Genomic DNA, 27,856 nt, shown 5'->3' on the forward strand with positions numbered 1-27,856 from the left:
ACCTAAGTAAAGAAAATAAAATATTGCCAGTCCCCCAAGTACAGCTTGCTCTTCTCTTCCACTCTTACCTTATTTTCTTAAAGAAGATAATAATTTCTTTGCTTTTCTTTGTAGTTTTACCACTTACATATAGAGTCCTGAAATGATGAAGCTTAGTTTTGCCTATTTTTGAACTTTACGTACATGGAATCCAGACTGTATGTTTTTGAGTGGGGGGGTGGGCTTGTTTATTTTGTTCAATATGTTTGAAAAATTCAACATGTTGCTGGGGAAATCTCTAATTGGCTCATTCTCATCCGTAATACTCCATGATAGCAATTTTTTAGGCTTTTTTTTTCTTAAAGATTTTATTTATTTATTCGACAGAGATAGAGACAGCCAGCGAGAGAGGGAACACAAGCAGGGGGAGTGCGAGAGGAAGAAGCAGGCTCATAGCAGAGGAGCCTGATGTGGGGCTCGATCCCATAACGCCGGGATCATGCCCGGAGCCGATGGCAGACGCCTCACCGCTGTGCCACCCAGGCGCCCCAGGCTTTTTTTTTTTTAATAGCTGCACTCTGATATCTTTCTCTGGGTAGGTAGTTTTAAGGAGTTTGGGTATTTTTTAGAGAGAAAAAAAAGGCAGTCCTAGAGTATAGTAACACTGTTACGACGTTAGTTCTGGAATTAGATTACTTGGGTTGAATCCTGTCTCTACAACTTAGCAGATGTTTTGAGTAAACAAAGAAAACTTTCTGAGCTTTAGTTATCCCCAAATGGGGGAATTAATAGTACCTCATAAGATTGTTGTAAGGACTCCCCCACCCCAAAAAAAGTCCATAAAACAGCGAGGAGCGCAGCGCAGGATAATGATGGCGTTTGCAGCTACTCTCATTCCAGTTGTTGAAGTTTCCATCCAGGTGCTTACTCTGTTGAACCTTGGATCCCTCCAGGAAGATCTTGCCCAATACCTAGCAATTGAGGCTATAAAGGTTTACTCACCATGTGTCGCCATCCTCTCAGAATTTGCCTTCCCGGTGACTTCCCCAAGACTCTCCATAAATCTGTACCAGGAAATTGCCCTCTGGGGCCTGGGAGCCTCCCCACTCACAATTGGGTGGGGAACCAGAGGCACTTCAGGCCAGGTCCTCCCCAACTCCAAACTGAGTTGCCCTTAACAAATGCCAATCACTGAATTCACTCACTAAGCAGGTGGAGCAGAGGGGAAATACTCTAATCTCTCATCTTCCCTCCTCTGAGAACTCCTCCTAGGGATGTAAGCCTTGAAATGCTGTGAAGGAATGTGCTGTTTTCAATGGGCAGGCTCCACAGGTGTGTTGGAATGGGGAATCAGGTTGTGTTCATTTGCTCATCCAACAAATATTTATGGAATACCCATGTGACAGGGACTATTTCGGGCAGACGGGACAGAGACTTGTTAAACTTATTGAGACTTCTCATGTGGCCAAGTATATGGTCTGTCTGGTGAACGGCCCATGTACTGCTGAACAATCCTAGGAAGAGAGTACTATTTATCATCATCCTGTATTTACAGTGGAGAAAAAAAGAGCCTTATGCAGTTTAATTTCCCTGAAGGATTAATCTTATCCAGCTAAGTGGCAACACTGAGATCTGAACCCAAATTTCTTTCTTTTTTTTTTTTTTAAAGATTTTATTTATGTATTCGACAGAGAGAGAGACAGCCAGCGAGAGAGGGAACACAAGCAGGGGAAGTGGGAGAGGAAGAAGCAGGCTTTCAGCAGAGGAGCCTGACGTGGGGCTCGATCCCAGGACCCTGGGATCACACCCTGAGCCGAAGGCAGATGCTTAACAACTGAGCCACCCAGGTGCCCCTGAACCCAAATTTCTGACACCATATTCTGAGCTCTGAACTTTCTCCTTTAGATAAGAAAAACAAAAAGGAAGAAAAACCAGTTTTTAAAACCTTATCATTCATTTGGCTGCATGAAAAATCAACAAATTTCTAATCATAGGTCTTCTGAGAATAATATTTACTTTGTTTCTGAGTCACGAGCATTTTCATCAAATAATATTCAATAGTGTATGATAGTCAAAAATATTACTGAGTTGCTGGGAAGGAATATTTGATTAAAAATAATTAAAACTTTCCTACAATTTATGATTATAGAACATGATTACATTGAGCGTGTCATCACATAGCATTCAACAAACTTTATCTTGCTATTGAAGAATGATGTCTTTAGGTTTGACTTTTCTTTCTGAACATTTTCAACTACTACCTAATATGCACACCATTAGGAAACAGTTAAAAGAACAAAGTTTTTAGATTTTTCAATGTTGTGAGCATTGTCTGGGAAATTAACCTCAATGGAATAAAAACACTACATAATATTCCAATAAAAATTTAGCTCGGTATTAAATTGACCCATATGAAATTGCCATTTTATAGTTAAAAATGTAGATAAATCTTACCAATTCATATAGTTCAACTTAGTAAATCTGATTATATCATCTTCATGAATTTGGCAGTACCTAGAATGTATGCTTCGCAAAGACAGGAATTTCTGGATTTTGTTCACTACTGTTCATGTGATAGGCCCTCAGAAAATGGTGGTTGAATGAATGAATTTGGGAAGCAAATAAAATATGGCAACTCATCTTCCAACCTAACACATGCCTTTGGGTTTAGGGTTAGTGTGAGAATAAGAAAAATAACATTCTATGCATAAGTTGGTCTCTTAAAATGATAAAAAGTTTAATTAAAAAACCTAATTCACCCAAGAAAATTGAAAACATATGTCCACACAAATGCTAGAACATGCATGTTCACAGTGGCATTATTGATAATAGCCAAAAAATAGAAATAACCCAAATGTCCACCAACTGATGAAAGTTTAAACAAAATGTGGTGTATCCATGCAATGGAACATTATTCAGCCATAAAAAGGAATGGAGTAGGGTGCCTGGGTGGCTCAGTCGGTAAGTGTCTGCCTTTGGCTCAGGTCATGATCTCAGGGTCCTGGGATCTAGCCCAGGTGGGCTCCTTGCTCAACAGGGAGCCTGCTTCTCCCTCTCCCTGCTGCTCCCCCTGCTTGCGCTTGCTTGTTCTCTGTCAAATAACTAAATAAAATCTTAAAAAAAAAAAAAAAAAGAATGGCATACTGGCAGGTACTGCAACATGAATGAACCTTGAAAACATTATGCTATTCTTAGACACAAAAGGCCACATATTGTATTATCCATTCATATAAAATGTACAGAATGGGCAAATCAATAAAGACAGAAAGTAGGGTAGTGGTTGCCAGGGTCTGGAGGCAAGAAGCAATAGGGAGTGACTGCTAATGGATACAAGACTTCTGGAGTTAGACAGTGGTGGTAATTGTACAACCTTGAGAATAGAGGAAAAACCACTGACTTGTATGCATGCTTTAAAATTCAGGGTGAATTTTATGGTATGTGAAATATATTTCAATTTTTAAAAAGAGGAAGAAAACTCTAAATTCTCTTCAGAACATATCAAAGTACACTATAAAATAATAGACTGTGTTTATAAGCCTGAGAGTATTAGGAAATGTTCCCTTGTTTAATTATAAACTGAATGGAATGTTTGGAGATTTCAGTAATCTGACAGCGAACATTAAGAGGATTAACCTGACTTCCCCAGTGTTAAGAACACCAATTTAAACTGCATCATTCAAACACTACATGGTCATGCTAAAATAATTATAGCAAAGATTTCCACATACACACACAGACACAAGCACACACACAATTAAATTAACTACCCATTAAGGCTGTCCTCATTTCAAATACCTTATATTTACATAATGCTTTTACTTCCTTACATATTGAACTGTACCTAAAGATCTAATGTATGGGAGAGTCACATCTCTAACCATGTAATTGAAGGCAGAGAAATGGGTGGGATTGGACAAAAATTAATTAGCAATGCTGACATTCCAGATTGGAATACTAAATAGAGCAGGAATTTAAGAAACTGAAATTCTAGCCTTCAATGCAGATAGTTAAATTGCAACAACTCAAGTTGCAATATTCTGGTGTACAATTTTTGTATTTTTTTTAATTTAAATTTTAGGTAGTAACATACAGTGCAATATTGGTTTCTGGAGGGGTATCTGTGTGGCTCAGTCGTTAAGCGTCTGGCTTTGCTCAGGGCGTGATCCCGGGGTTCTGGGATCAAGCCCCACATCGGGCTCCTCCACGGGGAGCCTGCTTCTTCCTCTCCCACTCCCCCTGCCTGTGTTCCCTCTCTCACTGGCTGTCTCTCTCTCTGTCAAATAAATAAATAAATAAAATCTTTAAAAAAAATATTAGTTTCTGGAGTAGAATTCAGCGATTCATCACTTACATACAACACCCAGTGCTCATCACAAGTGCCCTCCTTAATACCCATCACCCATCTAGCCCATCCCCCACCCACCTACGTCCATCAACCCCCAGTTTGTTCTCTATCATTTAGAGTCTCTTATGGTTTATTTCCCTGTCTTCCTTTTTTTTCTTTTTGCCCTTCCCATATGTTCATCTATTTTCTTTCTTATATTCCACAGATGAGTGAGATCATATGGTATTTGTCTTTCTCTGAATGACTTAGCTCACTTAGTATAATACACTCCAGCCCCATCCATGGCATTGCAATGGCAAGAGTTCATTCTTTTTGATGGCTGAGTAATATTCCATTATATATGTATTTATATATACCACATCTTCTTTATCCATTCATCAGTCGATGGACATTTGGGCTTTCTCATAGTTTGGCTATTGTCGATAATGCTACTATAACATGGGGGGGCATGTATGCCTTTGAATCTATTTTTATATCCGGTGGGTAAATACCTAGTAATGTAATTGCTAGATAATAGGGTAGTTCTATTTTTAACATTTTGAGGAATTTGGAGTACAGGTTTAAAAAATATATTGATATACTATATACATATATAAAAGGATACACAATGCTACGTGTTAGACTATGAATTTTCCTAAGTGAACACTCCTATGGAATCAGCCTCCAGATCAAGAAAATATTTCCTAAGCCAAGAGAATATTAAAATAGTTTAAATCCCTTGGCGGGGGCAAAGGACCTTGAGTTCGTAATAATGTATACTGCAGTATGAACTGCATTTTCATGGCAAATTTACCAACAACAGTATCTATCATCCTCCACCTTCATTTAACCACTCTGAGTAACGGTCTTTTTGTCTGGCTCCAGAGATTCAGAAACAGTTCCTTTTTTTTTTTTTTTTAAGATTTTATTTATTTGACAGAGATAGAGACAGCCATCGAGAGAGGGAACACAAGCAGGGGGAGCGGGAGAGGAAGAAGCAGGCTTCCCAGGGGAGCAGGGAGCCTGATGCAGGGCTCTATCCCATAACGCGGGGATCACTCCCTGAGCGGAAGGCAGACGCTTAACGACTACGCACCCAGGCGCCCCCAGAAACAGTTCCTTAATTTACGAATGACTTTTGAGATCTCCCACTTCTGGCTTCTTGTTTCCAACAAAATCTTTTTTTTTTATTGGTAAAGATTTTATTTATTTATTTGACAGAGACACAGCCAGCGAGAGAGGGAACACAAGCAGGGGGAGTGGGAGAGGAAGAAGCAGGCTCACAGCAGAAGAGCCTGATTTGGGGCTCGATTCCATAACGCCGGGATCACGCCCTGAGCCAAAGGCAGACGCCCAACCACTGTGCCACCCAGGCGCCCCCCAACAAAATCTTAACCAAATTCTCGGAGCAGAAAAGTGTTGAGTAAGGACAGGCATTTCGTGTCAGAGGACTGAGCGCCCTTGGACCCCCTTCAAACACTCCCCTCCAGACCTCCCTTGGCCTCGCGTCGCCAAATACTCCTCTGTTCTACGCGAAGCCCGCGGAGCTCGCAGCGCGCCACAGCGACGTCCAAGGCCACCCGCACCTTGGGGGAGCGGGGGCCGCTCCTCTGCGCTCGGTCCCCAAAGCTGCGCTGTTCCTTTAACTGGGATCACTGCGAGGGTGTGCGGAGAAGGACTGGTTCCTCCCGCCTCCAGCTCCACCGCTCCCTTCCCCCTCCCATCCGAGTTTCAGGTGAATGGGTCGCTGAGGGAGGAGACGGCCACAACACGCTTCCTCGCGGACGTGCACCTCCCCCTTTCTCCTTCCCCTGCAGGAGGCGGCGGTCCTGCAGGGAGAGCTAGCCAGAGCACCCAGGGGCCCGCGCTCTGTGCAACAGGTGAGCTGGTCTTGCGCGGGCCGCGGACCTCCAGCACCAGTCGGGCGTTGCTGCGCATGCCCGGAGGCAAGACGGCCGGGGTGTGGGGAAGGAGGAGGTGGTGGAGGAGGAGTGGAAGAGGACTGAATTCCTAGTCTAGTCCCTTGCTGCGTGCGGGCGGCTCGCTCGGCGTCAGGTGCGCTCGCCAAGTAAGCGCGTTCTTTGGCTCCCGCTGTCCTTGGTGGGTCGGGCGGGGCTGCGGGGGGTAGGTGAGAGTTGCGCGCGGCGCGGGGAGCGCACGGTAGCCTCGGAGTCCCCGCGCGGGATCGTGGCTCGGGTCCGGTAGGGGAGGCGCGGGGGGAGGAAGCCCGGCGCTAGTTTCGGTGGCGGTTTCGCCCTGGGCTAGGACTGGCGGGAGTCTGAAGGGAGCGGGTCCGCCGGGGGAGCCGCGCTGCTCTAACTTGGAGGCTGCCTCGGCGAAGGGCCGCTTGGAGCCGCCGATCAGCTCTTTCGACGTAAAGGCTTAGAGCTCCCTGTGTCCAGGCGGCGCGGGCACATTTTCGCTTTGATTGGGGGCGGGCGGGCGGTTCCCGAACCGAGCGAGCCCAGCGCTCAGCTCTTCGGACTGTAATGCTGCGAGGTCCTCAGGAAGAGGGGCGCACGCCCGGCTCCTCCGGGGTTCTGAGCCTGAGCGCTGGAGCCGGGGGGCGGGGGGCGCTCGCTGGCCGGGGCGGCTGGGATCCCGGGGCTCCGGGAGGACCTCATCGATTCCGCCCCACCCACCCCTCCGGTATCGCGGGGGGAGAGGGGGACCGGTTTAATCCGTGAAATACTGCTAGAGCCCTGGGGTGGGCCGGCCGGCTCTTGGTATCCAGGTAGTGGGAGTTGTGCGAGCCCGCGTCCTTTTAAGCCTGGGGGCGGGGATTTAATTTCGAGCGAGACTGTACTTCGAGGGAAGCTGCTCACGCCGCGGATTCTCACCCGTGACCCAAAGGCCGCCGCCAGGTGGGCGGACCTACCTCCGGGCGGTATCAGCTGGGCGCCCGCTGGCGCGCTCCGGCCGGGGCTCACGGACGCGGACCTGCCGCGGGGCTTGGACACCTACGGGGAAGGGGCGGCCTGCGCGCGGCCAGCCGACATGTTGCTGCGCCGGAGGAAGTGTGCGGGGAGAGCGGGGTTGAGGGGCCAAAATGGCCTCTGCTCGTTGGGGGTAGAAGAGCCATCCCGAGCCCCTGTGTCCCAGGTGAAGCGGGAACCCCGAGAAGCCACGGCATCCTCGGGCCGGCCCTGGGGCTGGCTGGGCGCATTGCCCAGTTGGAAAATGAGCCGGGGCGGGGAAGAGGCAGCCTTCCAGATTAGTGTGTGGCCCTCACGCACAATAGGTGTATTATTGGGATCCCTGGAAAAGAGAAGCCTTCCCATTAAGGCACTTCTGGTGATTCTTGGTGTAGCTGAAAACTCGTCCTTTCTAGACGGAGGTAGATTTCTCAAGCTACCCCTTCCCAATAGAGTAGTGTTGCTCTTGCACGGTGCAGATGAAACTTTATTTTCTCTTTTGGGTATTTTATTTTATTTTTAAAGATTTTATTTATTTATTCGACAGAGATAGAGACAGCCAGCGAGAGAGGGAACACAAGCAGGGGGAGTGGGAGAGGAAGAAGCAGGCTCATAGCGGAGGAACCTGTCGTGGGGCTCGATTCCATAACGCCCGGATCACGCCCGGAGCCGAAGGCGCCGGGATCACGCCCTGAGCCGAAGGCAGACGCTTAACCGCTGTGCCACCCAGGCGCCCCTCTTTTGGGTATTTTAAAATAGACCTTGTAAATGGTGAAGCCACAGTAATAGCTATCTCCTCAAAGCAACACTTCTGAGTAGTTTTTTTTTTTAAAGATTTTATTTATTTATTTGACAGAGATAGAGACAGCCAGCGAGAGAGGGAACACAAGCAGGGGGAGTGGGAGAGGAAGAAGCAGGCTCATAGTAGAGGAGCCTGACATGGGGCTCGATCCCACAACGCGGGGATCACGCCCTGAGCTGAAGGCAGACGCTTAACCGCTGTGCCACCCAGGCGCCCCCTGAGTAGTTTTTTGCATTTATTTAGTTATTAGGTGCCGCCTTGGTTAAATGATGGAGAGGAGGATGGAGAGATTTGTGCAGCTTCCGGGCTGGCTAGGGAAGCGATGGCAGTGCCTCCTAAGAGCCAGACACTGTGCTAAAAGAGTTTTGTACTTTGTATCCTTTAATGGTACTGACAATTCTAAAGGGTAGCTCTTAATAGAACTCCATTTTAAAGGTAAAACACCGGTAGGGGAAACATTACAAATGGCGTGGCTTGAAAACTGCTTCGACTAATCGGGGGGCGTATACTAGAAAAGCAGCTGTCCTTGGTATTGCGGCACCAGAAGGATTTGGGGTTTTTCTGGAACTCTCTACTTGTGACTAGTCGCGCTGGTCTCATAGAATATTGCCCCATCTTGTTTGATGTGAAGGTAAACTTTGTTTTCTTTTAAAGATAATGTTGGAATTATTGCTCTTTCAAAATTACAAGAGATTACTTAGGACCACACAAATTGACTGATATAAAATCTTTCACCTGCCCAGGAAGCTGCCAGAAGGGACGTTTTCTTCAGTTGCATTTTAAGGCTTACTTGATTAGAGTCGTGAGCGGGCTTTTTCATCCAGGTTATTATTTATGGAAATACTGGGGTAAAAAGACCCTGAGGATTTTTGTTACAGCTTTTGTTTTAGCCTCTAGGCTTGCAGCTGTCCCCTAATGCTGCCGTGGTTCCTAACCTTGACTGTGGTATGAATCACCTGTGGATCTTAAAATAGATTCCGATTCGTTGGTCAGATGTGGGGCCTGAAATTCTGCTTTTCAACAAGCTATCAAATGATGTCCATATGGTTGTGTGTTTCACTCTTTTCTCTCCTTCAGATTCTAAGCACTTAACTCATTTGGTTGAGCGTAAAGGATTATGTTTAGTGCTAGCATTGTGAGGAACTTGAAGGCATTCACAGCTGTATTGAAATCCCATCTGTAATATGGGCTGTTGGTTTTATAAATCAAATGTTGATTGATCATCACTTTGTATCAGGGACTTTAGGGATCAGTCAGAAGAGTGATGGTCAAGACAGACATCTAGGTGCTTGTAAACCTGGTATTTCAGTTGGGGTGGAGATGGTGGCAGTTTAAAACATTTTAAAAAGAGAACAGAAAAAATAATAATTAGTAGGGGGAATTTGCTCTGAAAATACAACAGGTTTGGTGGACGGAGTGGGTGACCAGAAGGGCACCTCTGGGGAGGGGATATTTGAGGTGAGACCTGAACAGCTGGTTCCTGCCCATTATGGACAGGAAATGCCAAGATCAAGGCCCTCCGGGGACTGATGCCTTTCATCTCGGTGGCGGTGCTGAAAATATACGGCTGCTTAAGAGTCATCTGGAGAGCTTGTTTAAAATGCAGTTTCCAGTACAGAGCTCATCTATTGTAAAATCTGCCTAGTTTTAAAATTGTAGACAACTCACTAATTATGTGCCAAAATATAAATAGAAACATTTAGTACCAGCCACAACTTTTAAAAACTTCTTAAAGGCAAATTAACTATTGCTGCATGTGATTGAAAAGGGGCATAGCATTTTCAGGCTTTTCTTCTTTGTCTTAGCTTAGATTTCTATTAGAACAGCTTTGGCCAGTAAACATTTTTAAGGGGAGAACTTTTTTAAAAAATATTTTAACAAGCTTACATGTTTAGTAAAAGTCTGCTGTTTCCCGTATGCTCCTGACTCTAATTCAGATGTTTGAGTTGACATCCATCTTTCACTTGATACAGGTTCTGCGACCGTGGCCATTGAGCCCCTTAGGCTGGATCCTGTATCCTCTTCATTCATTTTAGTTTGTCCTTCACTCAACATACATTTATGGAGCAGATAATGTTAATATTGTCCTGCTGGGGATTGGGTAACAGTCTGTTCTTGGTCCTTTTTTTCCTTGGCTGTGACCCGAAAGCACAGTCCCCTACTGCCTTGAAGGAGACATTAGCATTCCTTCCGCCCAGTCTCCCCAAAAGATCAAACAACTTAAGCTTTGCATAGATGGCTTGAGATAAAAATTGTTGTTTGTTATTTTTGAAGGGTGTGTGGAGTCAGGGTAAGGGAGAGGCTTCCTCACATTGACATGAAATGTGATCCTGTGGTATCTTTTCTTCAAAGAATGGTTTCTGGGACTACAAAGACAATTCTGCAGATATTTGAAGGCTGCTGCAGTGGTCCTTCTAATGTTGATATGACCGGGCCAAACATTTCCTGTTTCTTCAGTCATTTGTCTTAAGACATGGTTTTTCTAGTTCTTGAACAGTCAGTCACCTCCAGGAGAGACACCTAGTTCGAGCATGATGTATGAATTTCATGGTTATGCAGAAGTTTATTTTTAAAGTGTATCATTCCTAGATGGAAGCACTGTCTGTGAATACTGCGAAAATTTGGGATAGCTTGTTAACTTTGTTGAAATTCTCACCAAGGAAATGCACTTTTTAAAAATTGAGTCTCCCTTTGTAAAATGATTTGTGCATGCCACCAGTATTTGAAAATGGATACAATGTACCTAAGTGCCTAAGCACTGGAATGTCTCACTTTCAAGATTACCACCTTGCTGTGAGTGCTTGTGCTCATCTTCCTTAATACAGTATCTTAATTACTCCAGCCTGGAGGTCATCTTATCCCCTGCCCTTTGGCACAGTGGAGGTACTGAAGTTCAAGGAAGAGAAGTAGAATGAGTCCTCTCACAGTGAGCTTTTAAAACCACTAGGTTTGTTTTAGCTCATGAGTCTGGCCCTACAGAGAATTTGATACGCTAGAGGCTAGTGGGTTGGTTATCCTTTCCAGTGTTTTGTCAGCTGCGGATCTGGATGAGCTTGCCCACCTTCTCTGTGGTCACCAAAACTACCTCCCTCTAGGTGGACATAAATGGTCCGTTCTTTTTATTTTTTATTTTTTTTTTAAGATTTTATTTGTGAGAGTGAGAGAGTGTGAGTGCAGGCATAAGCAGGGGGAGCAGCAGGCAGAGGGAGAAGCAGGCTCCCTGCTGAGCAAGGAGCTTCATGCGCCACTTGGTCCCAGGACCCTGGGATCATGAATGGTCCCGTTTTTTTTAAATCCTGTTTAGATTCCATTTTTCAGTCCCAGAGGAATCTGCCTAACCACACTATGCATGGGGATGTGCTGAAGATTCTCGGGCTTCATCTACCAGTTTGGTAACCTTCTCAAAAAAGGAAATGAAGCTGATATGACATGCCTTGTTCTTGATAAACTTCCTAAAATTACTTGATCCACAATATAAAATCTCTGGTATTAGAGGAGAGATGATAACTAAATTCTGAATCACAAAATAACAGTTTGGAAAGGGATTTTGGTGTCTGGATTTTTGACAAAATTTAAACATCAGCTTGAGTCTGGATTAATTTAGAATTTCCAAAAACCACCATGGAGGGGTGCCTGGCTGGCTCAGTCAGTAGAGCATGTGACTCTTGATCTCAGGGTCGTGAGGTCAAGCCCCATGTTGGGCGTAGAAATTATTTAAAAAACTACCACGGAGCCTGGAATTTTTGGCATAGTCTTGAATGAGTGAGCCCTAGCTGTAAAAGGGCTAAGATTAGTTTGTCAGTATTTGACATTCAGCTTCAGAACTGGAGTCCTACATTTAATAGTGTTTAAATTCAGTTTATCTTTTTTCTTGTTAAAGATTTATATATTGCGGCGCCTGGCGGGCTCAGTCGGTTAAGCATCTGCCTTCGGCTCAGGTCGTGATCCCAGGGTCCTGGGATTGATTCCTGCATCAGGCTTCCTGGTCAGCTGGGAGACTGCTTCTCCCTCTGCCCTGTGTCTGCTGCTCTGCCTACTTGTGCTCGCTCTCTCTCTGTCAAATGAATAAAATCTTTAAAAAATAATAAAGATTTATTTATTAATTAGAGAGCGAGTGCGTGCCCTTGTGCTCATGAGTGGGGGGAGGGGCAGAGGGAGAAGGGGAATCTCAAGCAGACCCTGTGCTGAGAGCGGAGGCTCTCTGCGGGCTCCATCTCACGACCTTGAGATCACAACCTGAGCCATGGAAATCAAGAGTCAATTGCTTATATGGCTGAGCCACCCAGGTTCCCCAAATAGTGTTTAAATTCAGTTTTTTTTAAATGTTCTTTTTTTGAACATCAGTTAGGAAGCCAGTCTGGGCTTTTACTCTTCCGCAGCACTGTAATGTGCTAATGGCCTGAGTTGCCCATTTGTGCATTTGGGTGTTAGTCCCAGGGCTCTACACACTTAGGATTTGTGCATTTTTTGGTATGTTAATACTTCAGTAAAACTTTTTTTTTTTTTTAAATAACGTAAAGAAGTTGTCTTCTCTCACTGTGTTTGGAAAATCATGCTAATTGTTTTGGTGTTCCTAACATTCAGTATATTTCCATCTTTGAGGTTTTACCTAATACATGTTTGGGCAACATTTTATTCTGAGAAATTTGGAATTGACTATCCTTAAGGATGTGGAGGATAGTTGCCATTGGTTCTAAAGAACACAGTGTAGAGAGTTAAAATTTATTTACTTTTCCTAACATAATACCTTTTTTGTACATACCTTATCTGAAAAGGAAAAAATATTACACACTTTAATATACCCAGATTGTGGCTCTTGCTCAAGTGATCTCCCCCCGCCCCAGCGTCTTCCTCTTCTTCTTTAAGTCTTGGTCTTTCTCCTCTGCTTATCCCTGTCCTGCACTCGATCGTATAGTCAGCCCTAATAACCAAATAACTGCCTGTTGTCGTTGCTTTTTCTTTGTGCGTGACCTTCTGTAGTACTTTAGACTTCCATGGTCTAATGTAGGCACTTAATAAGTACATGTTGATGGGGGCGCCTGGGTGGCTCAGTCAGTGGTTAAGCATCCGACTCTTGATTTCGTCTGAGGTCATAATCTCAGGGTCATGATCTCAGGGTAGTGAGATTGAGCCCCACATCAGGCTCTGCACTCGATAGGGAATCAGTTTGAGGTTCTCCCTCTTCCTCTCCCCCTGCCCCTTCCACCACTTGCGCATGTGCTCGCTTGCTCTCAAAATATAAAAATTTGAAAAAATTGTGTCACCGAAACTTAAAAAATAAATAAACACATTTTAAGAAATTTTCTTACTTTTTGCATTTCTTGTTCTTTGAAGGAATGATTTTGAAGAATAACATTTTTTACCTTTGCTGTAAAAACTTAGTGAAATTTTTATTACTACAGCTGAGTCATTGAAGTTAGTATTTGTATGGCAGTGGTGTGCAGAGCGTGGTGCTTGGTGCGGTGAGGACACCAGGCTGAATGGTTCCTATGCTTAGTGATTTCCTCTACTCAAGGAATTGATGGTCTGATGTGTAAGAATGGCAGTGAGAAGGACAGAAGGAATAATCATGGTGTGAGAAAATACTTGAGATTGGTATCATTTGTTTTCTTAGAGATGCAAGGAAACTCTGAGCTCAGTAGTAATGCCATTACTCTCCTTACGTTGCTTAGATTGGCGACTTTGGGGAGCTACGGGCAGGGCTCATCCTGAAGATCAGGTGATTGTTGCCATCAGCCATGTCATCGAGGCCTTTCGAAAGTCCACCTCCGTATAGACCTGATGAATTGTAAGTAACTCTTTAGTTTTTGTTTTCTTTTTGTTAAGCCTGTCACATGTAAAAATAAGTATAGTTGAAACTTTCATCTTTTAAGTGTTTGCTGTTAAAAATAACAAAGTAACGTGTGTTTGTAAATTTAAATGGAAACAAAGGGTGTAAAGTGGAAGTGAGTTTCCCTCTGAAGCTTAACTTGCAGGATGCCGGGTTCCTCTGCGGAGGCGGCCACTGGCGCCTCTTCCTAGTGTTTGCTTCTGTGTAATCTAGGCTGATACTTGTGTGTCTGTGTATTCCTTTCTGCTTTTCCACAAATGGTATGAAGCTTCTGTATTAATGCTTTGTTTGGGTGAGGTGACTGAGCCTAACTTTGACTCATTGTTAATTTTTTTAAGTAATACTTTCCAATTTTAGAACATTTTCATCACCCCCTCCCCAAAGAAACCGCTACCAATCAGCAGTCATTCTTCGTCCCCACCCCCCCGCCCCTCAGTACTAGGCCATCACCAATCTACTTTCTGTTTCTAGGTTTGTCCATTTTTCACACTTCCTATACATGTAATCATGCAATATGTGGTCCTCTGTGGCTGATTCTTTGACTTGGCATAATGTTTTCCACATTGTCAGTTTTAAGAGTGATTCCTGGCATTGTATAAAACAAGAAGCAAAGTTGAGGGTTCTTGGCATCCCTAGTCATTTGGAAATTTAACAATGAAAAATTTTAAGGGGCGCCTGGGTGGCTCAGTTGTTAAGCGTCTGCCTTCGGCTCAGGGCGTGATCCTGGAGTCCTGGGATCGAGCCCCGTATCAGGCTCCTCCTCTGGGAGCCTGTCTCTTCCTCTCCTACTCCCTCTGTTTGTGTTCCCTCTCTCGCTGGCTGTCTCTCTCTCTGTCAAATAAATAAAGTCTTAAAAAAAAAAAAAAGAAAGAAAAATTTTAAATTTGTTACAGAGATTTTTTTCCTTTAAGTAGTTCGTAGCCTCAACTCTTTCATAACTGTCATAGGAGTTGTGCTCTTGTTACATCGCCTCTCCTAATACCTGAACATTGTAGGGACACAGTTGTTCCTGATGATGTGGTCCTTAAATTATGCTAGAGAATACAGTAATTGAGTAGTGCTCCATGAACCTGAGACTTATTTTGTGTTGCTTATGTAAGCATTGGTGAAATACAATGCACACAGAGAAAAAGGCACAGAACCCGTGTATGAGATGATTAATAAAGACAAAACAAAATCATCAAATAGGTCAAGAAATAGAACACCTCCAAGTCATTTTGCGTGTCCCCACCTTTCCCTGGAAACCACTGTTCTTACATATGGTTATCACTTGCCTTTTTTTTTTTTAACCATTTTATATATCCTAAACAGTACATTGCAGTTTTACTTTGTTATTAAACTTTTTTTTTGCTTCAAAGGCATGCTGTAGAAATAAAATGTGAGGGATGCCTGGGTGGCTTGATTGGTTAAGCATCTCCCTTTGGCTCAGGTCATGATCCCGGGGTCCTGGGATTGAGCCCTGCATTGGGCTTCCTGCTCAGCAGGGAGTCTGCTTCTCCCTCTGCCTCTACTGCCCCCACCCCCCCATCTCTCTCTAAAATAAATAAATAAAATTTTTTTCAAAAGGAAATAAAATGTGGGGGCGCCTGGGTGGCACAGCGGTTAAGCGTCTGCCTTCGGCTCAGGGCGTGATCCCGGCGTTCTGGGGTCGAGCCCCACATCAGGCTCCTGTGCTAGGAGCCTGCTTCTTCCTCTCCCACTCCCCCTGCTTGTGTTCCCTCTCTCGCTGGCTGTTTCTATCTCATAAATAAATAAAAAATCTTAAAAAAAAAAAAAGGAAATAAAATGTGAACCATATGTGTAATTTTGTTTTCTTCTAACCAATTAAAAACAAATTTATTTTAATAATTACAATATTAACTTTATATAATATATAATTATAATATTTGATTTTTCACTTAACCTAATGTATTTAAAGTATCATTTCAACATGTGGTATAAACACTGACTCATAAGGCAGTTTACATTCACAGCAAAACTATGAGAGGACGGTACAAAGATTTCCCATATACCCCCACCCTCATGCATGCGTTGCCTACCGCATTATCTGTATCCCCTCCCCCCCCAGAGTGGTACGTGTGTTAAAATTGATGAACCTTCACTGACAAATCATTCTCATCCAAAATACATAGCTAATATTAGGGTCCTCTCTAGGTGGTGGTAAATTTCTTTTTTCTTTTTTTAGTGAGGGAGAGAGGGAGGGAGCATGAGTGGCAGGGAGAGGGGCAGAGGCAGGATAGAGAATCTTAAGCAGCTTCCCTGCTCAGTGCAGAGCCTGACATGGGGCTTGATCTCATGACCCTGAGATCATGACCTGAGCTGAAACCAAGAGTCTGATGCTTAACTGACAAAGCCATCTGGGCGCCCCTACATTTCTTTTTTTACACTATGGTAACTAAATATTTTATACTTAATAGCACATCTTAGTTTGGACTAGCTATATTTCAGGTGTTCAGTAAATCATGTGGCAGTGGCTGCCTGTTAGCTCATCTCGGTAGCATTCCATCCTATGGATATGTTACAGTTACCTGTTCCCCTCTAGGTAAACATTTGGACTGTTTCCAGTTTCAGGTTATCATAAACAATGCTTCTGTGAATGTTACAATGTCAGTGGGATTTTAAATGATAGATTCATTTTTAAAAAGTGATATAATCATTTTGGAAAATACTTCGACATTGTCTTATAGAGCCGAAGGTAAAAAACATTTGACTCAAAAATGCTCCTGGGGGGCACCTGGGTGGCACAGCGGTTAAGCATCTGCCTTTGGCTCAGGGAGTGATCCTGGCATTATGGGATCGAGCCCCACATCAGGCTCTTCCGCTGTGAGCCTGCTTCTTCCTCTCCCACTTCCCCTGCTTGTGTTCCCTCTCTCGCTGGCTGTCTCTATCTCTGTCGAATAAATAAATAAAACCTTTAAAAAAAAAATTGCTCCTGGATATATACCTTAGAAAAAGAAGTGCTTGTGTGTGTGAGGACCCATGTTCAAGATGCCCAGATCTACATTGTTGATGACAGCTCCAGATGGAGACATCCCAAATATCCAAGTAGAATGAGTTACGGAATTTTCAGACGTGACATTTTCAAAGACCAGCTTGTCAGGGTTCTTTCCAGTTTCTCCATTTCCTTGCATTCTTGAAACAGTGAAGTGGACCAAAGAAATAATGGCAAAAGCGAAAGGGGGTGAGGTCAGTTTAGGACTTGAATTTTGCTCCACCAGGACCCACATTTCTTAGATTCTGCGTGTCACACATCCATGTGTCTGTCTCCAGTGATGTTTATGATTGTATCACTGGAGTTGGCAAGCTGTTTTTATAAAGATCCGGTTAGGCATCACCCTGATGAGCCCTCATTGAATATCTGATTTATCTTGTAGCTCTTACCATAACTAACTAGAGATCATGTAGTGAGTTGTTCAATGTCTTATTGCCTTAAAAGAGACTAACCTGTGTGTTGCGGGGGAGCCTGGGTTGAGATACTTGTGTTGATGGTTGTATCCTCAGTACTTAGCACACTGTCCCACGCACATCACTAATTAGCTGTCACATGAGTAAATGAATGAATGTGCTTTCTCAGGTAGGAGAGTGAGGCTGCCAGAATTTGGACGTGACACTGGATGGGCCACTGTAGGTGTCGTATCTGAATGCACTGGTCTCACATCACACAAGCAAAGGGTTGACATCGTTGTTCTAAACGGCTTGGGTCCCCTCCCCAGGGATTACAATTTAACTGGTGTGGAGTGCTCCATCTGGGGATTTTACACATTCCCCAGGTGATTCTCATAGGCAGAAAATTCGAGAAACTCTCCTCCATAGAAGTTAGAGCAGTCATTCTCAATGTATGGCTCCCAGACTGGCAGCAGCAGCAGCATCTGGAAACTTGTCCTACCCTAGACTTGCAAAATCAGCAGCTTGGGGTTGGAGACCAGCAGTCTATGTTTTAATAAGCCCTCCGGGTGATTCTGATACACAGAAACTTCACACGTCGGTGGGTGTCTCAGTACACTCAGGGTGGTGTAACAAAGTACCACCCACCGGGTAGCCTATAAACAACACAAATTTATTTCTCACATTTCTGGAGGCTGGAAGTCCACGATAAGGTGCCAGTGTGGTCAGGCTCTAGGGAAGGTTCTCTTCTGGGTTGCAGACCACCAGCTTCTTGTTGTATCCTCACATGGTAGAAGGGGCAAGACAGTTCTCTGGGGTCGCCTTTGTGAAGACACTGTTTGCATTCATGAAGGCTCCAGCCTGGAACCTAGTGAGGCCCCACTTCCTAATACCATCACATTGGGGCTTAGGATGTCAACATTTAAATTCGGGGGGGACATAAAGTGTCCCATTGTAGCAGGGAGTTACTAATAGGTTTTTTTTTTTGGCCAGTGGATGGTTTAAATTATTCCATGTACATTCTATGTTCTTTCTGCTTACCTCCAAACAGTATTAACTTGAAAGTATTTTCATGTGCATTTCAGCAAACCCGATCATTACGCACCAAGCAATGACGTCTATGGTGGAGACATGCACGTTCGACCCATGCTCTCTCAGCCGGCGTATTCTTTCTACCCAGAAGATGAAATTCTTCACTTCTACAAATGGACCTCTCCTCCGGGAGTCATTCGGATTCTGTCTATGCTCATTATTGTCATGTGCATTGCCATATTTGCCTGTGTCGCCTCCACACTTGCCTGGGATCGAGGCTATGGAACTGGCTTACTGGGTGGTGGTCTAGGCTACCCTTACAGCAGCGGCTTTGGTAGCTACGGAAGTGGCTATGCCTATGGTTATGGCTATGGTTATGGCTACGGAGGCTATACAGATCCGAGAGCAGCAAAAGGCTTCCTCCTGGCCATGGTGGCCTTTTGTTTCATCGCTGCATTGGTGATATTTGTTACCAGCGTTATACGATCTGACATATCTAGAACAAGAAGGTACTACTTGACTGTCATAATACTGAGTGCTATCCTGGGCATCATGATGTTTATCGCCACAATTGTCTATATAATGGGAGTCAACCCAACTGCCCAGGCTTCCGGGTCTATATACAGTTCACAGATATATGCCATCTGCAACCAGTTTTATACATCTGCAACTACTGGACTCTACATGGATCAGTATTTGTATCACTACTGTGTGGTGGATCCCCAAGAGGTATGGGTGGTTTTTGTCCTTGCCCCTGCTTTGGGTAGAGGCTCTCGGGATGCTTAATAGAATCCCTTTGGGAACTTCTAAAAAATACTGATGATAAGGCCTCTCTTGTATTTAAATCAGAATCTGGAGAGGGACTGGGTATCATTATTAAGATATTATTAACATACCATATAATTCATCCACTTAAAGTTTGGTTCAGTAATTTCAGTATATTCAGAGTTGTGCAGCCATCACCATAATCAGTTTTAGAACATTTTTTACTATCTTCAGAAGAAACCCCATATGTATTAGTAATCTCCTTTCTCTACCCTTTCCCGGATCTAGGGGACCACTAATCTTATTCTATAGATTTGCCTGTTCTGGATATTTTTATATACAGAATCACACAATATGTGGGCTTTTATGATTGGCTTCTTTCTTTCTTTCTTCCTTCCTTTCTTTCCTTTCTTTCTTTCCCTTTCTTTCTTTCTTTGTTTTTTTGTTTCTTTTTCTTCTTTTTTTTAAGTTTTATTTAAGTAATCTCTGCACCCATTGTGGGCCTCGAGCTCACAACCTGCAGATCACATGCCCCCACCCAAGCCATCCAGGTGCCCCTATGATTGGCTTCTTTCATTTCACATTAATGTTTTCAAGGTGCATGCATGTTATGGCATGTTACATCAGTTCCTTTTTATTGCTGAATAATGTTCCATTGTATGGCTATACCATATTTTACTCAGTCATCAATTGATGGACATGGGGCTATGTCCCTATGAATACTGCTCTGAACATTTGTGTACAAGTTCTTGCATGAACCCATGTTTTAATTTCTCTTGAGTATATACCTAGGGATAGAATTTCTGGGTCTTATGGTATCTCTGTGTTTAAGCTTTTGGGGAACTGCCAGACTGTTCTCCAAACTGGTTGCCCTGTTTTCCAGAAATGTGTGAGGATTCCATTTTGCACACATCCTCACCAGCCTAGTTTTGTCTGTTTGATTCTATCCATGCTAATAGGTATGAAGTTGCTAATCCTTTTCCTGATGGATTTCTAATCTTTTTTCCCCTATTTATTTTTTTTTCCCTCTCCTTACGCTGACTCAGGAATTCTCACTCTTCTGCCTGAATGAGTCACTCTTTGGGGTTAGAGCATCTCCAGTAACTACCATTATTTTGAAGATTGAAATGTTTTCCCTCCGAATGTCAGAATATTTGTTGTTGGCACTCAGATGTGTCTCTGGTAAACAGGGCTGAGGGTGGGTACTCCTATCTTACCACACCCCCATCTCTCTCAGTCCTCTGAGCGCCCAAAACCTGTATTCACTGAAAAAGGGTATCACTGTTAGACGGCTACACAGAGACCTTCCTGTTATGATGAGAAGACTCCAGGCCAGGGTGCTGGTACCTGCCTCACTTTCAAGTGTCTCCAGGCCAGCGGGCCACTTACCATACTTACCAGACACTGGGAGAACTGTCGGGGTGAGGGTTTCCTTGTCACAGGGCCTTGCTTGTAAGTACACAAAGGACTCCTCCAGAAACCACCTGCCAGACTAAATGAATCACTCATCCATTTTCTCTCATTTATAGCTTGGTTAGATCACGTCTGCGTAATTTATGGTATGGCAGATCCTCTATAGACTGGAATTTACATTGAGTGTAAAAACATTCGCCAAGTGTGTGTTATGAACAAGATTATAAATACGGTTATGTATTTAGAGCTATTTTGGATAATCATATTTTTCAAGCCCTTTAGGAGGATACTGATGATTGAGTTAATTTACTGGCCATTTTCATCTGTTTATAAAAATAAGGCCATTTGGCACTCAAGCTTTGGAACTAGATTTCTATAATTTAAAATGGAGCGATTATAGTACCTAACATTAACCCTGTTCTGAGTATTGAATCAGGCTGTGTATGTGTTATTAGCCTCAGCCCACCTGGCGTGGGCTACATTTTATGTTTATAAAATGTAACTATTTATATCAGTTTTATATCTGTGAAACCACAGATATGTAGTGGAGGGCCTTAGGTTTTTACTAAGGGTGGAATAGAATAAACTTCAGAATTAAAATCTGTGTCAATATCTTTCATCTCTTTTTAGGCAATTGCCATTGTACTGGGGTTCATGGTTATCGTGGCTTTTGCTTTAATAATTTTCTTTGCTGTGAAAACTCGAAGGAAGATGGACCGGTATGACAAGTCGAATATTATGTGGGACAAGGAACATATTTATGATGAACAACCCCCCAATGTCGAAGAGTGGGTAAGTATTAAAAAAAAAATCAGCGAATGTCCAGCATTTTATTAAAACCCCAGGTTTCTGTCTCTAAACTTGACTTTTAGTGCTTTGTGAAACTATGTTCTTAGAATTACTGTAAGTTGTGCCCTCGTGTTTTACTCAGAACTTTAAGAAGGTGCTATGATAAGTGGAAGTTGTTTTACTGCAAAATGAAAAATAGGTTTTTATTTATTTATTTATTTTTGGGGGGTGCATGCACAAGCAGGGGGAGGGGCAGAGGGAGAGGGAGAATCTCAAGCAGACTCTGCACTGAGCCCGACACAAGGCTTGATCTCACGACCCTGAGATCATGGCCTGAGTCAAATCAAGAGTCGGACCCTGGGGCGCCTGGGTGGCTCAGTTGGTTAAGTGTCTGACTCTTGATATAGGCTCGGGTCATGAACTCGGGAATGGGATCCAGTTTTGCATCCAGCTCCAGGCTCAGCGTGGAGTCCGCTTGTCGTTCTCCCTCTGCGCCTCCCCTCACTTGTGCTTTCTCTCTCTGTCTTTCAAAGAAGTAAAATCTTGAAGGAAAAAAAAAAAAAGACGCTTAGCCGACTGAGCCACCCAGGCGCCCCTCAGATTTTATTTTTAAGAAGTGTGTCTAGGCATTGAAAAGAAATGGCTTCTAAAGGAATCATGCAGAAAGAACTTGGTCTTTGCAAAGCAGAACAAATTCTCCTCCTCCCCGTTTATTTTTCTGGTTATCATTTTGGAGGGGAACACTGTTACTTAGGGTGCTTGCTGTCTTGCGTTAAGAGAGGCGTTTTTGGAGTGGTTACAGGTGCCATATGTCTAGAGTTTTAATGTGGATAACAGCCTAGCAAATTACAGTGACTAACTCTGCCTGGATACTTATGAAATACTTCAATGAGGCAGAGACAAATTAGAGCAATTCCCTTTTTATATATGCTGTTATTTCTACCAGTATGTGTAGATGTGATTTGCTGAAAGCTTAGCGAGTTTCATTCTCCAAAAATGTCTCGGAAATATGTATTACTGATACCTAACATGTCTTCAGAGATGTCTGTAATGAGACTTTATTTCTCAGAAACGCTGTTAGGAAGCAGTTGGAAGCATCCTCAGAAACTACCATCATAGGTTTCTTTGAGCAGACTGACTTCTTGCCATGCGGGTTAGTTGAGAAGCCTGGACACTGCCTCCAGGGGAAGTTCGTTCTGGCTAGTGGGAAAGGAGGAAAGAGCGCTAAGTGTGGGGACTGCTGGTCAGGTCAGGGATGAAGACGTTGCTCATCGTGAAGGTTTCTTTAGCTCTGGCATTCTGTATGTCTGGTTTTTTTTTCCTCTAAGATTTATTTCTTTATTTGTGAAAGAGCACAAGCAGGGTGAGCGGCAGGCAGAGGGAGAAGCAGACTCCCTGCTTAGCAGGGAGCCTCATGCGGTGTTGGATCCCAGGACCCTGGGATCATGACCTGAGCTGAAGACAGACGCCCAACCAGCTGAGCCACCCAGGTGCCCCTGTGTATGTCTGATTTTAAGAAATCTAGAACTGTAGACGAGATTCTCTTCTCGTGAGTGAAGGAGCCGAAATGAAACAGTCTTAGGAACATCAGAAGGTGTGGTATATATACGCCACTGAGAGGAGAGTTCCTATGCTCCTGACCTTGCCTTGAGGCCTGCTTGGTTTCTTTCTTCCTCCTCCTTTCCCCCCCATAAAGTGTGAAGGTGTGGGGGGAGTGTTTTCTTCTGACCTTTAGCTCTAGGCAAGGCCACCTGTAGATGGAATAGGGCAGTCTATTGTGAACTATGAAGTAAATGTTTCGCAGAGAGTTTCTGGGTGTGTCAGTTTTCACTGGCTGTTGGATTTGTTTACTCAAGGTTTCGAGAGCCTAAAAAACAGCTCACTCGAGAGACTAGTGGTGGTAGAATTGGGAGTTCCAGTGAACTTCGGCCTCTCGGCTGATTTTACTGTCCTGAGGTTTTAATCAGTTCTAGGTGCTTTTGGAATTGGACAAAACATAGCCTTAACAGTTGATGGAAGTGATAATGACAATGACGCAGAAGCACTTTACATACATACATACATTTATTTATTTAATCATTTTGGGGTTTTTTCGGGATTTTATTTTTAAGTAATCTCTACACCCATTGTGGGGCTTGAACTCACAAATGTGAGAGAAAGAGTGGCGTGCTCCACTGACTGAGCCAGCCGGGCGCCCTGGCGCTGGCTGGTGTCTCATCTCTCTTCCCCTTCCCTTAGTTCCCCAAATGAAATGTCTAAGAAATGTTATTAGAAATAAGCTGTTTGGAGGTGATTTTAGCCACAGGTATTTTGCTTTTCCATCCATTCTCTCCTCCCCTGCCCAAGATTGCTTTGCTGAATTCAGTCCCTCTTGTTTCTTCCGTTTCCTTCCACAACTCTCTGTGCTGTTTTCTCCGTTCTGCTCAATACCTCTGTCCCTTTGATAACATAGTGTTACAGGATTTGTGTCCATTTAATGCCCGTAGTTCTTGGTCACGCTGCTTCCAGGAAGGAAGAGGTAGACCAGACGAATAGTGGTGGGCAGCAAACCGAAGTTTATTGAGCAAGAGTATAAAGCTCTCAGAGAGGGAGGGGACCCGAGTGGGTTGCCCTTGGAGTTTCTAAGTTTAGGGGTTTTTATGAGCTCTTTTGCAGAACTATCTTAAGCAATCACGGTGTCCTGAGTCATGCCGATTAGGGCTTTGGTCACGTATTTCTCTACGTATTAGGTTAATGTTTCTGTGCTGATGGTCTTTTTTTCTTACTGACATCTGGAGGCTTATGTCTTAACTGCCCCTTGCCTGTGATACTGACAAATGCTTTGTGGTTAATTGTCTTACTTTAGGTCGTTTTGCAGAAATCATTTCTGCAAAGGCTACAAAACAGAATATTAGTGCGGTCCTGTCTAAGCTACAGAACAGGGTGTTAGTGCTATTTTATTTTAGCTGTCCTGACTCCGTATCTTCTTGTTACGGACCCTGACCCTGACCGTGTAACTGTCCGACTAACTCCTAACAATAGCTGCCCCGGTGAAAATGTTTGATGCGGCATATAAAGTGCTTGACAGTGGATTAGTGATTTTTCTTCCTTTTGGTTTTTAGGAATTGATACCATAAAAATAATCTTCACTTAAAATAATGGAAAGAAAACCTAGCATTGATTACTTGTACTAAGTGAGGATTAAAATTTGACTTCTAGGGGCTCCTGGGTGGCTCAGTTGGTTAAGCTCCTGACTCTTGATTTTCAGCTTCAGTAATGATCTCAGGGTTGTGAGATCGAGCCCCACATGGGGGTCTGCACTGAATGTGGAGCCCGCTTAAGATTCTCTCTCTCCCTCTCCTCCTCCCTTCCTCCCTCTCTCTCAGAAAATTAAATAAATAAATAGAAAATTTGAATTTAATTGTAGGGAACTGAGATTAGATAGTCCCCATATAGCTAATAATGGTTTTTTTGTTGAGAGGGGAAGAAAAACTTATTAAAGGAACAATTAATTAGCTACTGAAAATTAGTTTCCTTTTCCCTGTGTATTAGGGTAGATCTAAACATTCATCATTTTATTAGATCTTACTGCCCTTCCTGGATTTTTTTTAAATCTTTAGGATCAGAGCCTCTAGAGCAAAGGCACCTCAAAAGTTGTGTCTTAAGAGTTTCAAGCAGGTTTCAGCCCTTAGGTATTATGTGTGGGAAAATGTACAACTCTGTAATTTCCTGTTTCTGAATCTCTAGCACAATGGTTTCTTTGCCTTCCTAGGGAGTCTTAGGGTTGTTGTGGTTTTTTTTCCCCTTCCCCTTTCTGGATATCTTGTACTTTATAAAATAAGCAGGTCATGTTTTCACACTGTTGTGGGTGTTAACCGGGTCCTTTGTAGTTAGTCACTTAAGTCTGTACCAACATTGTTGTATGTTAGATGCTTCAGGGTTCTTTTAATAAATTTGCAGATGCTTTATTTTTTTGTTATGTCCTCAAACTCCAGATATAATTCGTACTTTCTCTGAATTAAAAAATATATATATTGGGACGCCTGGGCGGCTCAGTTGTTTAAGCATCTGCCTTCAGCTCAGGTTGTGATCCCAGGGTCCTAGGGATCCCATTGGGCCCTGCTTTGGGCTCCCTGCTCAGCGGGGAGTCTGCTGCTTCCTCTGCACCTCCCTCACCAACCCATGCAGTCTCTGACACTCTCTCTTTCTGTCAAAAAAATGAAATCTTTAAAATATCTGTATCTATATATCTATATAGTAACTGGGTGATGAGCATTAAGGAGGGCACATGATGTGATAAGTACTGGATGTTACATGCAACTAACGAATCATTGAACACTACGTCAAAAACTAATGATGTGCTGTATGGTGACTAACATACATAAAAAAATTTTTTTTAAATAAAAAAAAGAAAAAAGAAAGGAAAATTCTTCCACCCTGAGTTATTGTTCTAGTGTATTTTCTTTAACCCCTCCCCCACCTTCTTATTCTAAATCAGAAGAAGTACGATTGCATTCCCTCAGTGTGAAATTTTACTTTTTGATTTAACATTATATTATAGGCCTTTTATCACATCATTAAATATTCCTCAAATATTTTTTGATGCTTTTAATTTTATTGAAGCACAATGTATATCTGTATATACAGAGTAAAGTATAGTAGGTATACCAGTTGCTTAGCCTGGTGAGTTTTTACACATACACATAACTCACCCAGAACAAGATATAGTTCATTCCAGTGTCCATGGTTTCCTCATGCTCCTTCTTAGTATCCCCGAGAGGATGGTAACCCCTCGAATTTCTGTCAGATCAGCTGGTTTTGCTTGTTCTTAAACTTCATATGAATGAAATAGTATAATGTGTGCTTTTGTGTCTACTTAACATAGTGTCTGTGAGATTCATTTATGTTGTTGCAGCTCTCAGTCTGATAACTGTTTTAATTTTGGGGTTTTTTTTGGCAAGGTAGAAACTTTCCTAATTATCCGCTTTTAAAAAGCCAATGGATGGGGCGCCTGGGTGGCTCAGTTTGTTAAGGGGCCAACTCTTGATCTTGGCTTAGGTCTTGATCTCAGGACTGTGAGTTCGAGCCCTGCGTTGGGCTGGGAGCCTACTTAAAAAACAAAACAAAAAACCAAAGCAATACAAGAACCCTGTGGTCAGAATTATAATGAAAAAAAAAAAAAAAAAAAGGTTTTCCCAAAGANCAATACAAGAACCCTGTGGTCAAAATTATAATGAAAAAAAAAAAAAAAAACAGGTTTTCCCAAAGAGGTGAAAAACCTGTACTCCGAAATAGAAAACACTGATGAAAGAAATTGAAGTTGACACAAAGAAATGGAAAGATATTCCATGCTCATGGGTTGGAAGAAGAAATATTGTTAGAATGTCTATACTACCCAAAACAGTCTATACGTTTAATGCAGTCCTTACCAAAATACCAACAGCATTTTTCACAGAAGTAGAACAGACAATCCTAAAATCGGTGTGGAACCACAGAAGACCCCAAGTAGCCAAAACAGTCTGGAAGAAGAAAAAACTGGAGGCATCACAATTCCAGACTTCAATTTATATTACAAAACTGTCGTAGTCAAAACTGCATGATACTGGCTGGAAAATAGACATATTGATCAATGGAACAGACTGGAGATAATCCAGAAGTAAATCCATGATTATCTGATTAATTCATCTTCAAAGGAGGAAAGAATATGCAATGGGAAAAAGATAGTCTCTTCAACAGATGGTGCTGGGGAAACTGGACAGCTACATGCAGAAGAATGAAACTGGACCACTTTCTTACACCATACACAAAAATAAACTCAAAATGGATTAAAGACCTAAATGTGAGACCTGAAACTATAAAAATCCTGGAAGAGAGCAAAGGCAGTAATGTCTCTGACATCGGCTCTAGGAACATTTTTCTAGATATGTCTCCTGAGGCAAGGGAAACAAAAGCAAAAATAATTAATGGGACTTAATTAAAATAAAAGCTCTGTACAGTGAAGGAAACAAAACTAAAAGGCAACCTACAGGGGGTGGGGGGAAGGAGTAACTGGGTGATGGACATTAAGGAAGGCACATGATATAATGAGCACTGGGTTTTTTTTGTTTTTGTTTTTTTTAGATTTTATTTATTTGTCAAAGAGAGCACAAGGTGGGGGGGTTGGGGGGGCAGGCAGAAGGAGAAGCAGGCTCCCCACTGATCAGGGAGCCTTGTACGGTATTTGATCCCAGGACTCCTGGATCATGACTTGAGCTGAAGGCAGATGCTTAACCATTAAGACTGAGCCACTCAGCCCCCCCGCCTTTTTTTTTTTTTTTCTTAAAGTAGGCTCTGTGCCCAGAGTGGAGCCCAACACAGGGCTTGAACTCATGACCCTGAGATCATGAGTCGGAAGCTTAACGAGCTGAGCCATCTCGGTGCCCCCAATCCCTTTTTTCCCCCCATGGAAATACAGATAAATTTTATTCTTAAATTTTTAAATGCTCTCTGAAGAATTTTCTCAAATGAACTTTTGAATTGTTCCATATCAGAAAGGTCAGTGTCTTCCTAATCCTTTTCCTTTTCTTGATTATTGATTTCATACTTTTTTTTTTTTTTTAGAGAGGGAAAGAGAGAGCTGGGGTGAGGAGTGGTGAAGGAGCAGA

At 43.1% G+C, this 27,856-nt stretch overlaps 1 protein-coding gene across 6 annotated transcripts in view; it reads left to right on the forward strand.

Annotated features, from left to right (window-relative positions):
• Positions 1 to 5,589: 5,589 nt before the first annotated feature.
• The window catches only part of OCLN (occludin), a 52,037-nt gene continuing 29,770 nt past the window's right edge, over positions 5,590 to 27,856 (forward strand). Inside the window, exons 1-4 of one of the 6 annotated variants that reach the window (XM_002915891.4) lie at positions 5,590 to 6,183; positions 13,693 to 13,808; positions 18,320 to 18,995; positions 21,075 to 21,236. In XM_002915891.4, the coding sequence (XP_002915937.1) occupies positions 13,759 to 13,808; positions 18,320 to 18,995; positions 21,075 to 21,236 (888 nt within the window). In that variant the 5' untranslated portion in view covers positions 5,590 to 6,183; positions 13,693 to 13,758. The other 5 variants (XM_011220594.3, XM_019796042.2, XM_019796041.2 and 2 more) reach the window with 5 other exon arrangements.

Source organism: Ailuropoda melanoleuca, chromosome 3 (genome assembly GCF_002007445.2).
Source record: "Ailuropoda melanoleuca isolate Jingjing chromosome 3, ASM200744v2, whole genome shotgun sequence".
Taxonomy (NCBI): domain Eukaryota; kingdom Metazoa; phylum Chordata; class Mammalia; order Carnivora; family Ursidae; genus Ailuropoda; species Ailuropoda melanoleuca.